Source organism: Aquarana catesbeiana, linkage group LG01 (assembly GCF_042186555.1).
Source record: "Aquarana catesbeiana isolate 2022-GZ linkage group LG01, ASM4218655v1, whole genome shotgun sequence".
NCBI classification, from domain to species: domain Eukaryota; kingdom Metazoa; phylum Chordata; class Amphibia; order Anura; family Ranidae; genus Aquarana; species Aquarana catesbeiana.
In genome coordinates, this window is record NC_133324.1 from 960,307,350 (window position 1) to 960,320,257 (window position 12,908).

The 12,908-nt window shown below is 37.0% G+C and overlaps 1 protein-coding gene across 1 annotated transcript; it reads left to right on the forward strand.

The window, feature by feature from the left end:
* Positions 1–6,788: 6,788 nt before the first annotated feature.
* Positions 6,789–12,800, forward strand: LOC141128606 (serine/threonine-protein kinase SBK1-like). Its single transcript, XM_073615994.1, has 5 exons — positions 6,789–6,951; positions 7,645–7,847; positions 8,148–8,580; positions 11,106–11,165; positions 12,718–12,800. Exons 1-5 carry the CDS (start codon positions 6,789–6,791, stop codon positions 12,798–12,800), a joined length of 942 nt encoding a protein of 313 aa, XP_073472095.1.
* The last annotated feature ends 108 nt before the right edge of the window (positions 12,801–12,908 follow it).

Below are 12,908 nucleotides of genomic sequence, written 5' to 3' on the forward strand. Positions count from 1 at the left end.
TTTGTTGTCGGAATGTGTGATCGTGTGTACGGGGCATATGGCATACTATAGCATTCTATTTTCAAAAAAGAGGCTCCTGCCTTGTTGATGATGCCCTCACTTGGTGCATTGTTGACCAATGTTTATGCTTCCTCACTATACTGGGATAGGGTATCATATTGTAGTCAAATATAGTTGTTGGTATCCAATATTATATTATATGTGCTTCTTCAGGGTTTGATCCCTGTCTTGTACAACAATCCCTCCACTTTTGTCAGCTGGTTAGATAATGATACTGAAATGATTAGATAGACTGTTGAGAGCTAGTTTTTCTTTTGGGCTGAGATTGGAATATGCAGGAGAGTGAGTAGAGGTTTGTAGGATCTCAGAGTAGACCACTTGGTAGAAATTTTGCATGTAAGGTCCCTTCACATGCATAGGGTTAAAGATAGATTTAGTTCTAATTGCTGTGTGTTGTACTGGAGGAGAGGTGTGAGTAAGGCTACATACACGTAATTGTCATCTGTGTAAAGGTCCTCCAAGTGCACTAGTAGGCACGTAGAATCTCGTGAATTGTCATGTGAAATATCAGTAGTGATTGGGTCTATACCAGGATTTGGCTTCTTTGTTATCAATCTTCTTTTTATTTTTTTTTTTTTAAAAGACAAGTAATACATATCATACCATCTTCAAAAATACATACATTAAAAATTCCTTTTACATAATAAATAATCTTAATGATACCCACTTCCTCCTGTTTCTATAGAACCATCTAACTAAATTCCTATTACTCATACATACCTCAAAACATGCATTTCCTATTGCTCATTCATACATCCAAACATTCAAAAAAAAAAAAAATCCCTCCCCTTCCTTTTTTTTTTTTTTTTTCTTTTTCCTTTCCTCCCTCTTCTTCCTTCCCTCCCCCTTCTTCCTTCCCTTTCATCCCATATGCTTCCCATTCCCCTCCAATTTTAAATACTCCATCAATCTATTCGAGGACCGAATTCCTCCCATTTTTGCCATATTTCTGGCATCTGACCCCCTACATACCCTTCTTCTCTTATCTGTTTTTCCATATATTCAATTTCGTTCATTTCACATATCCATTCCAACACAGTTGACTTAATTGTTTTTTTTTCCAATTTTGCGCTATAATTGTTCTAGCTGCAGTTGTTATGTGGTGAAGAATATCCATTTTGATTACCCTTATTGTATCTGATGTAAGGGAAAATAACGAGGTGCTTATATTTGGACTCCTTTCTACTCCTGACACTTTCTGATATATCTCAAATATTTTGTCCCAGAAGCTCCACACTCCTTGACAACTGTACCATACATGATCCATAGTCCCTCTTTCTACCTCACATCTCCAACACGTTTCTGTATTAACTTTGTTAACTATATTTAAAGCTACTGGGCTCCAATACCATCTCATTGCGATCTTATAATTTCTTTCTTGATATTTATTTGCTATAGATGTTTTATGTATTATTTCAAAGATGTTCTCCCATTCCTCCTCTGATATCGGATTTTCTATTTCCTTTTCCCATTTCTTCATTCCTATTGATTCTCTAAGGGAAACCGGATGGGAGTAATAAGTTATATATCTTTGATCATTTTTTAGTTGGTTCTTGTTCCTCTACTAATATTTTTTTTCAAATTTTGTTTTTGGTCTATTTATCAAAGGTATTTTTAACTCAATGAATGTGCTTAATTGATAATATTGTAACCATTTGCCCAAGTCCTGCAATTTTGGTAGTTTAACATCCACTAGGATCCGTTCCTCCCTTGCGTTCTCCAAAATATTCCATTTTAAGTAATTTGTGGTTTCTAAAGCTGGCGGAAATTCAGGGTTGGAGAACAAAGGTGTCATAGGACCATTCATAGTCGAAAGTTTCCCCCTTTTTATTATAGTATCCCATATTTTTAATGTAGCATTTACAAAAATTGTTAATTCTTTTTTTCTTTGGTCTTAAATGGGGTTTAATCCAAGGCAGGAACCTAAGTTGTGGTCCTATTAATTCCTCTTCTAGATTTACCTATTGTTTAGTTTCCTTATTATGATGCTGCTTGTAAGTATTTTGTAAAATCTGGTAATGCTAAACCTCCATTTTTTTTTTATTTCTAATTAAAATTTCTCTCTTTATTTGAGGGGTTTTATGAGCCCAAATAAAGCTCACTATTGCTTTTCTCAGTTCCATCATCAGTTTCTTAAGAGGGACTAGGGGAACTGTTTGAAAAATGTATAATATCTTTGGTAATATATCCATTTTTATTATGTTAATTCTTCCCATCCATGAATATGTTATTTTATCACATTTTTGTAATAGTTGAATTACTTTTCGGATCATTGCATTGTAATTCAACTCCTGTAGTTGATCCAGGTCCTCAGGAATAAATATTCCTAGATATTTAATTGCTTCTTAATTCCATTTAAATGGAAAATCTTTTTTGCAAAAGTGTGTATTTTTTTTCTTGATAAAGATATATTTAGTACCTCTGATTCATCATAATTTAACTTTAAAGTTACTCAATTCCCCAAATCTTTTAAATTCTTTTATTAAGTTTGGAATTGTTATGATAGGATTAGTTACATATATTAACAAATTGTCTGCACATATGGCTGTCTTATATTCTATATCTTTCATCTTTATCCCATTAATATCCTTATTTTTTCTTATTGCCGTGATAAGATGTTCCATTACCAATATTTATATATAATAAAGGGGAAAGGGGACATCCCTGTCGGGTTCCATTTGATATTTTTATATATTCTGATAATATTCAATTTACTCGTACTTTAGGTCTTGAGTTGGAGTACAATGCAAGGATCCTACTAAGCATTTTGGGACCCATTCCTATCTGGATTAGTGTTTCCTCCAAGAACCGCCATCCCACTCTGTCAAATGCTTTTTCCGCATCAACGGCCAGAAGACATGGCGGTTCTCTGAACATATTCCACCAATGTGCAAGTTTTCATTATATTATCCCTAGTCTATCTTCCCTTTGTGAACCCAGTTTGATCTGGGATTTGGCTTCTTTGATATTGTAATAACGTTACAATATCAAAACAAACAACTTAATATTTTTTGCTAGAAAATTGCTTAAAACTACAAAACATTATCCCTTCCTATTCTGAGATTATCATGCAAATTTGGCATTTCCTGAGGGTCACAGATGGACCCCACCAGTCCCAACAATGCAGGTTGGCTGCCATAAACATGATCATTGTGATGGAAACCGTAGTGGCAGCCACACCTGAGCCAGGTATTCTACCTCCTCTTTAACATATCAATTCACTAGCCCATGACCATTGAGATGATCCTTTGTGTCCAGGGTGTGATAGTTCTCTCTATTTTCTGTGGATAGTCATTGTCAGATAGTTTAAGCAAAACTAAAATTCTATTTTTAGTGAATAACACAATCTCAGTTGTATTTTTTTAATTATCCAAATGTTTAAATGGTTGCCGGTTTATATTTTTCACTACATTTTAGATTTTCAGGTTCTTCTTTTAGTGGCCATCTCCATGCAGTAGGCATTTCTGATGAACAACATGTGACATAAAGGGGAAGCTACATAGCAAGTGTATTGCTTTTATACAGTCTATTCAGGCTGGTAAAACTTTGAGGTGAGGAGAAGTAAAACAAAATATGACAAGATGGAATCAGATTCTCTATATAGAATGAGTCATTTTGACTCCCTTCTTGTAAATATCAGCATTTTTATTCTACTTGAAGCAAAGCTAAACACCTTTGTTTGAAAAATAAATGCTAGCAGGTAGATTTTAATGTCAGAAGAGACACCATATAGCTCTTGTGCTACGGAAGCTCTTTCCTTGTCTACTAAATTTATTTTCTGAATTGTACACTGACTGCCATACAGAACAACTCAACAAGCAATCTCTGCATAGCAGGAATAGGTGCCAAAACAAAGTTACATCAAACCCAGCCGCTAAAGACTCTAGACCCAGAAGACTTGAAGAAGGTGGCAATAGAGCGACTAGGTGCAGCATGGACATCATATTTTTTCTATAATGTGCTAAAATAATGTGCTTACATGACGTGCTACATTATAGCAAGAGCCATGTGATCCCTTATGTTTAGTTTTATTTTAAACTGATCACATATAATGTATGTTTCTCCTATATAAATGTATAAATACATTTTTGGATTATCCAAACCATCCTTTCTCAAACTCTTCAAAATGGAGGAACCCCTGAGATTACTTTTCAAATCTCAGAGATCCCCTTCTAAAGACTATTATATCCAAAGCTCTGTGTACATTAGTGTGATGGTTGGTGGAATAAATGTTCCCTTTATTTGTGGTCAGTGAGAAGAATCTTCCTTACAGATATCCAGAAAGATCAATGGTGTTGGTTGCTACTTATCATCAAAGTAGAAATTCCTTTTTGGTCAAGGAACCCTTAGCGACCTCTGGAGGAACCTTATATATACATGGAACCCTGGACATGAAAAGCTGATCTAGACTAATTCTCTTCTCGTGGGAATTAAGTTAAAGAAATTCATAGTTTTTGCCAATGAGTTCATTCTGTAGTGAAACTATGATTTAAGGCTTCCTAATGCCATGGCAAACTCTACTGTTGTGTTAATGGTTTGAATAGTTATGTATAAACCTTTTTTTTTTTTTTTTTTTTTTTAATGGGTATTCAGAAGCAGCAGCATTTTTAAAAGGTTGTTGCTTTTGAAGGCGCTAGCTAACGATTTTTGCCATCCTTGTCTCGATACTTAATTTGTCATTCACCCAGAACATCATGTCAGTATGATATTTTCTATTACTAGATATACACATAATTGTTCGAGGTCGGTGACTAACCAAGTAATAAAGACATAATCAGGATGTTTGGAGATGAATCTCTAGAAAAATGCCCAGACATGGCAGCTCCAATAGTCCAATCCTGACAGGTCCTTTTAATCTTCATAACTATATTTTTATATTGATATAGCAAATTTTATTTTTTATTTTTTCAATAAAGTCCTTTTTTAACTAAACTTATTGGTGTACAATATTATTAGAAATAAGACATAATGGTACAAAATAACCCGCAAGAACCTATACAGCCAATGTTACATTTTTTTCTCTATAAATATCTGGTTAGTACGCCATCATGTATTAGTTACTCAAACTAGAATTAGATAAAAAAAAATATATAAAACCAAAAATTACCATTTTCTAGTTAATATGGTGGAAAGTTTAAATTTAAAACTCAAAAACTAAAAATGTAAAAGTTTTTAAAAAAATTCGGTTTCAGCGTGTTTAATTTTATCAACTGTTCTGTAGAAAACCTGTTTATATGCAAATTGGCAAAAACAATGCGGGGTTATTTACGCAGCATTTCCATTAGAAGTCAGCCAATGGAACTCCTTCATTCTCTGCCTTCCCCGCCCATCTCCCTTATATAAAGCGGAACTCTCCCTTCTCTGATCAGTGACTCTACTTTCAGAGATTCCCGTATACTGATCTATTACAGCCTAGCTGGAGATTTGGTTGTCCGGTGTTGAACTGCAGAGGAACAGAATTTTCAGAAAAATTAACCCGACTACATCACCGCTGAATACCTACAACATTAAGGTAAGGAACTTTCTAACCAATCATTGAATATTTATTATTTATTGAACATTTTGATAGCAATTGTCCAGATATGTATGAGGCGTATGTGAAAAAATATATAAAAAACTATATATGTATTCCTGAGAAAATGGGCAATGGGTTGAGGTTCAGGATAAGATAATATGTAATACAATGTATAAAAAAGACAGGATAGACATTGGAGGCTTGCCATGATCACCCTGATGAAAAAGTTGTTAGTAATATGGAATATGTAATAAAAATTGAGGCTGTAATTGGTGTGATGTAATACAAAGGGAAACAGATGAGTTTTTGTGGCCAAGTAATGTATAATTTATATAAGGCTCCTCTTACAAGTATATTCCAATCTGTACAAAAAAAAATGCCTTGAAAATGATTAAGGGTGCCTGAAAATTGAGGCATGTGGAAATTGAGTGTTTGGTTATTGTGGATCATTCTAGGACTTTAGCGTTATGGGGAGAATGATTTAAGTAAGTGTCAGTAATATCGTCTGATGGCCTTTAGCATGGCCTCTGCTGTCTTCTATTGAGTACAAAAGGTGAAGCAACCATTTCCATATTTTACATGATAGTTCTGATGAAAATTACACTTCCTATCTGGCTGAGCTCTGTGTTCATCCTCCTGAATTTCTGTAATGAAACTGAAACTCTGCATAGCTGTTTGGCAACAAGAAAGCAGGGTATCTTTTGTAGGTCATCCTTATGGTATGTTTAGTCTTTTAATGACCGAATCTGCCAAAAATATGAAGGTCACCAAGCTGCATCTGGCAGCAGATACACCACATGTTTCCTGAAGGACACTTCAAGATAAAATTAGTCTTTTGACCCAGTTCTAGAGAGCCCCCCCCTCCCCACACACACACACATACACAATTGAACTGGAAGCTACTGGATATATCCTGCTATTTATTTATGTATTATATGTCTTGGGTTTTCCTTTTGTTTTTGGTACTTGCTCAAGGTCCTTTAGCTGTACTAAATATATTTCTGTTGTGTTCAATCTCTATATTTAGTGTCCAACTTGTATTCCCAAATATTATACATGTGGATATGGTGGTCTACTACGCATTTTGTTTTTATAGGTTTATAACTGCAGGTAACAGTATTTTATATTTGACACATTTCTAAAGTTTCTTTTCAAAGGTTTTTTTCTTGCTTATTAATGTAACAAGTTTTAATGTTTTACTCTGCAGGACACTATGGCCTCTGCTGACCATAATGTGGAAGGTCTTCTGGATAGAATGGTGTCTTTCTATGCACAAGAACTACAGCAGATCGACTTTGAAGAGTACTTCCTCATTGAGGAGGAGCTTGGAAAAGGTGGCTATGGAAATGTATTCTTGGTGAACGACAAGCAAACAGGTGAGTGAATTAATCTAGCCGCTATTTCAGTAACCTCTGTATATATGGATGTAAATTCAATCTGCAATATACAGGCTTTTTCCAGAGGTCACTAGCTGTAGACTTTGTTTAAAATAAAAGGAGTAATAAAGTATATTCACTGTGCAACACTCGTAATAAAGAATAGCAGGTAAATGCAGTGAGCAAATATGGCCCATTACGTGAAATTATTACATCGTTATGAATAGAAAATGTTTCAAATATTAATGTTGGAAAAATTATTTAGAGACTAAATTATTGGGCTGTTTCTTGGGAGGAGTTATGCAAATATCAAAATGTCTTGATGGGTACATATCTGTCTGGAAGAGTGGGCTTTCCTAGATGGACCGTATTTGTATGCAGAACACCATAGATTATGATCACATGTGATGTTAAGTCCAATGAATAAAAGGAAGGGGTTGGGAACAGTCAGACTGGGGATCATATGATGCTGGATGTCCTCTAGTCAAGAAATGAGGTGGGCTCTATCTGGAGAAGTTCTTGTACAGCTGAGTGCTGGTAAGGCAGTAGTTTAGCTTCCAATGAAGCATGGTACAGTCTCAATCTGGCATGAACATATCTTCTTAAAATATTGAATATTTTCAAGTTAAAGATATAAAAATTACCAATTGAACATTTCTAGTTCTTGATCTAAGTTATTTCATTTTTTCACAGGTCAAAGAATGGCAATGAAGGTTATGGATAAGGACAAAACCAGTCAGCGGTCTTTCCTCCATGAATTCAGTATTTCATATTTACTGTCTTCTCATCAAAATATCATCGGATGTTTTGGCTTCTTCTTCTCCACCATTGACTATTTTGTTTTTGCCCAGGAACTGGCACCTGTTGGAGATCTGTTCTCCATGATCTTTCCAAATGTAAGTACATTAAGTTGTAGGAATGGCCAATTCTTTATTAAATCCTTTTAAAAAAAAAATTTAAAACTAATAATTTGAATTTCCCATCACTTTTTCTAATGTCTTGGTGACCACTGAAAATTAAGACAAAGCAAATCTCCCTGGGGGTGACACGTTGAACAATAAAATCCATCCCTAGCCTAAAATAAATAAATGAAAACCTTTATGGCCATACATGTATGCTTTTAACTGATTCTTTATTCATCCTTATATTCTCCCCTACTGTATTTAACATGTATTATGTTTTTGGATTTTTTCTAGGTGGGAATTCCAGAAGACGCAGCAAAGAGGTGTGCTGTGCAGATTTCCAGTGCTCTGGAATTTATATCTGAGAGAGGTTTTGTACACATGGACCTCAAACCAGAAAATGTTCTTGTTTTTGACCAGGACTGCCATTGTGTCAAGATCACGGACTTTGGACTCACTAAGGTCACAGGGACAGTTATTAGAGCAAGATGTGGAAGCAAATCTTACATGGCCCCAGAGATGTTTAACCTGAACATTTCAGATGGACTGGCTGTAGATGGCAGCCTTGATGTGTGGGCATTTGGTGTTGTCATTTACTGCCTAGTCACAGGAGAGTTTCCATGGAGGGTGGCCATGCTTGATGATGAATCATATAAACAGTATGTTGACTGGCAAAATGATTTCCGGGAGGTTAATCCTCCAGAAACATGGGAAAAGGTTCCTGCTGGTATACAAAGAATGTTTTTGGATCTTTTGGCAATTGATCGCGCCAAAAGAAGTAAAACTTCAGTAGTCTTAAAATACCTGGGTGAAAGCTGGAAAGAAGAAACTCCAGAGTTGACTTTAACCACTTACCAACCCGGCCAATTCTGACCCTTCACTCCTACATGTAAAGATCATCATTTTTTTTGCTAGAAAATTACACAGAACCTCCAAACATTATATATGCTTTTTTAGCAGAGACCCTAGAAAATACAATGGCAGTCATTGCAACCTTTTATCTTGCACGGTAGCAATTTTTCAAACGTGTTTTTTTTTTTTGGAAATGCTTTAAAAAAAATAAACAGTAAAGTTAGCCCAATTTTTTTGCATAATGTGAAAGATGAATTTGCGCCGAGTAAATAGAAATCTAACATGTCATGCTTCAAAATTGCACACGCTCATGAAATGGTGCCAAACTTCGGTACTTAAAAATCCCCATAGGCAATGTTTTAAAATTTCTAACTGCTTACATGTTTTGAGTTACAGAGGAGGTCTAGGGCTAGAATTATTGCTCTTTCTCTAACATTCGCGGCGACACCTCACATGTGTGGTTTCAACACCGTTTTCATATGTGGGCGGGACTTATGTATGCGTTCGCTTCTGCGTGCGACACTTTTTGAAAAAAAAAAAATTTGATCACTTTTATTCCTATTACAAGGAGTGTAAATATCCCTTGTAATATGAATATGGCATGACAGAACCTCTTTACAGTGAGATATGGGGTCAATAAGACCCCACATCTCACCTCTAGGCTGGGAAGCCTAAAAGCAAAAGAAAAATAAAACAATCACAGATTCCCAGCCAAAGCGGCACCGTTTTTTTGAATGCAGAGGCTGGGCGTGACATTATAGCATCGCGCCCGGCCTCCGACAATCATAGAGACTCTGGCGACCATCTGGTCTGCCGGAAATCTCTATGGTGGACATCCGGTGCCGGTGGATCCGTTCTCCGACTCACCGATTGCAGAGGTGAGTCGGTAGAAGCATCGCAGGGCGGCAGGAGGGGGGAACATCCCCTCTCGCTGCTCGTAAGAACGACCAAGCGGCTGACCCGCTGCTATGATCATTCTAATGGTGTAGGGAATCGCCGGCTGAAAACGACAATATCTGAATGATGTCTCTAGCTGCAGCCATCATTCAGATATACCCCCCACAAACCCAGGACGTCCTACGGTCAGCAAGTGGTTAATACAAGAGGAGGGGGATTCCATTGAAAGGATTTCTTCAGTCCAGTCTGAGCTGACATTGGCTTCCCACCTGAACACGTCACAGAGCAGTGTATCCATCTCATCAACTATCAGCGCCTTGTCTTAGCTTCTGACCACAAACCCCTCTGGATCTCAGTCTGAGATGATTCCAGAGCCACAGAAGGACAACATGTCAGAGGCACCAATTTATGTTTGATAAGGAATATTGGTGAGTGATGGCTCATTTGAAACATCATCACATAGGTTCAACTTTTCTCAGGTATGTGACTTTCTTGGGGAAATAATTTGATCATAATATTCTATATGTATTTTTTAGTCCACTCCAACTTTTAGGACCATGTCACACTAGCAGCTCTTCAATAAGTGTGTAGTCACTACTATTGTCTATATCCCCACTAATATTCCTGTGTTACTAAAGGTATAGAATCTTCATCCAAAGCATATAGCGAGATTACTTCTTTTTTTGGAAATAGATCCCTCTGTCCTCCTCAATTGTCCCTCTTCTGCTGTACAGATTTTCAAAGAAATGTACTATTTCACTACCAATAATGTTGTGGCGGAGTAAATCTTTCATCCAGCGATTAAACTATTGCAAACATGGCACTGGCACATTTTATACATACATACTTTGTGCTATTTGTCCTTCCCTTTCATCTCAGAAAGTTGGGAGATATGCCAATGACACATATAACTTTTGTTAGCCATTCTCAGAGTGGTGGGGCTAAGCCTTGCAGTTAAGATTATTAAAGCAAAACTAGAATCAAGTAGGTTGATATAAAAGGTCTTCTAGCTTACAATGGTAATAGCAGGACTCTTGTTGGGTATGTTCTTATCATTTTGTGATTAATTATTTTAAATGATTTACTGATTAATTTTAATATGACATTGTCAAGAACAATTTTTAGATATTTGGTGGAGTAATTCATAGGAACTTGAGTTTGTTTTTTATCAATCTAGAAGAGTAGAACTAGTAAAGGATTGTTTGTTTTTGGATGATTTAGGTCTCTATTCCTTTTGTTTATTGTCTCATTAACTAAGATTAGCTATTTCAGGGCTGTTTTCTAATTTACACAAAACACCTATGTAGTCAGTGTCTGTAACCTTATAAATGTTTAGCATTTCATATATCATTATTTACTGCAGGATAATCAGTCGATCTATAAGGAAGAAATCTTTCAGAACTGACCATGTGCATTTTTTTATTATTAATTCTATATTCATGTTTGCTGTTCACAGATCATTTTCTTTATTTTATTCCAACAATATTTCTTTATATTTTTTAGATGACAAGTCTGGACTATTTCCAGAGGTGGAACAAGACCCCTGCCTGGTACATGGGGGATGTAACTTGTACATATAGAAGTAGTTACTCCTCCTGTGCACTGGGTGGTGCTCTTGAATTTTCTCCATACACAAAAATACCTGCTGATCCTGCCAGAAATCCAGTGAGCTCAAAAATTCCTGTTTGAACTGACAACCCTGGAGGAGTTATGCAATTAGGAAAATGTCTTCATGGGTGGATGTCAGTCTGGAGGAGTGGGTGTAATAATGTTTTTTTTTTTTTTAAGTACATTGAGAAGATAGTGTGTTTTTCTTTTCTCCCTTTTCTCTTTCCTTAAGAGCCCTTTCATACTGACAGTGCTGCACTTTTCCTTCATTTTAGAGGTACTTTTCGGCCACTAGCGGCACACTTTTAACCCCCGCTAGTGGTCAAATAAAGGGTTAAAAGGCACTTTGCAGGGCGCTTCGGCGCGCTGCTCATTGATTTCAATGGGCAGGGGTCCTTTAGGATTGGTGTATACATTGCTTCTAAAGTGCCCTAAAAATATGCTGCTTGCAGGACTTTTTTGAACATCCTGCCAGTGCAGCGCCCCAGTGTAAAAGCACTCGGGCTTTCGCACTTGGACTGCAGATGGGGCATTTTTCAGGCGCTTTACAGTCGCTATTTTTAGCGCTAAAGTGCCTGAAAAACGCCTTCAGTGTGAAAGGGGTCTTATTAAATCTTTTTTTCTAGTGAATGATATTGTGAAAACCTCTTCTAGGTAAAAGAAAAAAAAAACACACCAAGGTCCTGCAAGGCCTATATGAAATATAAATTGCTTGTGAAATAAACAACTCTGTAATTCCTCCTCTACAATAATAGTGTGGGTTACTGTAGATGTGAGATTCATATTGAGGTCGAATAAGATAGAAGAGGATGCAATATAAATTGAAATCCCAGTCTACAGTATAAGGCCAATGAACATAAAGCCACTCTGCATCCAAATGACCACCCACAAATTAAAAATAAATAAATAAAAAGAGTAAAGGTGGTGGGTAGTGATGAACCAACCACACCTGGGGGGTGGTTGAACAGGTTTCGGTGAACAGGTTTGCGTGCCTAATTTGAAACCCTTTGAAGTCAATGGGAGCCAAATGTTAAAAATACATTTCTGGACATTTCCTGACCTAATAGGCAAGAGAATGTCAAATAAATTAAACGCTACGAGGTGCCGCGGTGCACGAAGAAGCCCAGAAAGAAAACACAGGAACTGAATCCACTGGATGTAACATTGGCAACCCGGAACTCGAGCTGACGCTGAACCCGGCTGTGAAGGAGGGCTATATAGCCCCGGACTCCTCCCACAGATCCAGGCTGGCCTGCGGCCAGCCTTTCAGCATAGTGCACCCCCTTAGGAGCCACAGATAAACTGGAACCCCCCACTCCTGCACAGCCAGGCACACTGAATTTCACAGGCACTCCCAGGCAGATTCAGAGAACAGTCTTTGACTTTGTTTTTGTTAATTATTAAGGGTTAATAACTTGGATAGGGATGGGAGATTATGGGATGCCCACTTGAATTCAACAACAAAACTTAAGGGACATTCTTATTTTATACATGTCTCTATATACAGCTCCAACTTCTTTCTTCAACACACACTTGCTTGTTCCAGCTATGTCACTCTATGATGATCTGACAGCCTCCAGTCAAATGTAACCACAGCCCCTTACAGGCAGGGACTCGCAGCCCCTATGAGTGTAGAACAGTGGAGTGACACAGCTTATACTTTCACATCAATTCCTTTCTGTGGTCACTGATCCCAGC

Excerpts from the sequence above, each read along its gene's own strand:
- LOC141128606 (XM_073615994.1), top strand. The coding sequence starts at position 6,789 with ATGGCCTCTGCTGACCATAATGTGGAAGGTCTTCTGGATAGAATGGTG. Across the intron at positions 7,848-8,147 it reads TCTCCATGATCTTTCCAAAT|GTGGGAATTCCAGAAGACGC; the intron begins GTAAGTACATTA and ends GATTTTTTCTAG. Across the intron at positions 8,581-11,105 it reads ATGGGAAAAGGTTCCTGCTG|ATGACAAGTCTGGACTATTT; the intron begins GTATACAAAGAA and ends TATATTTTTTAG.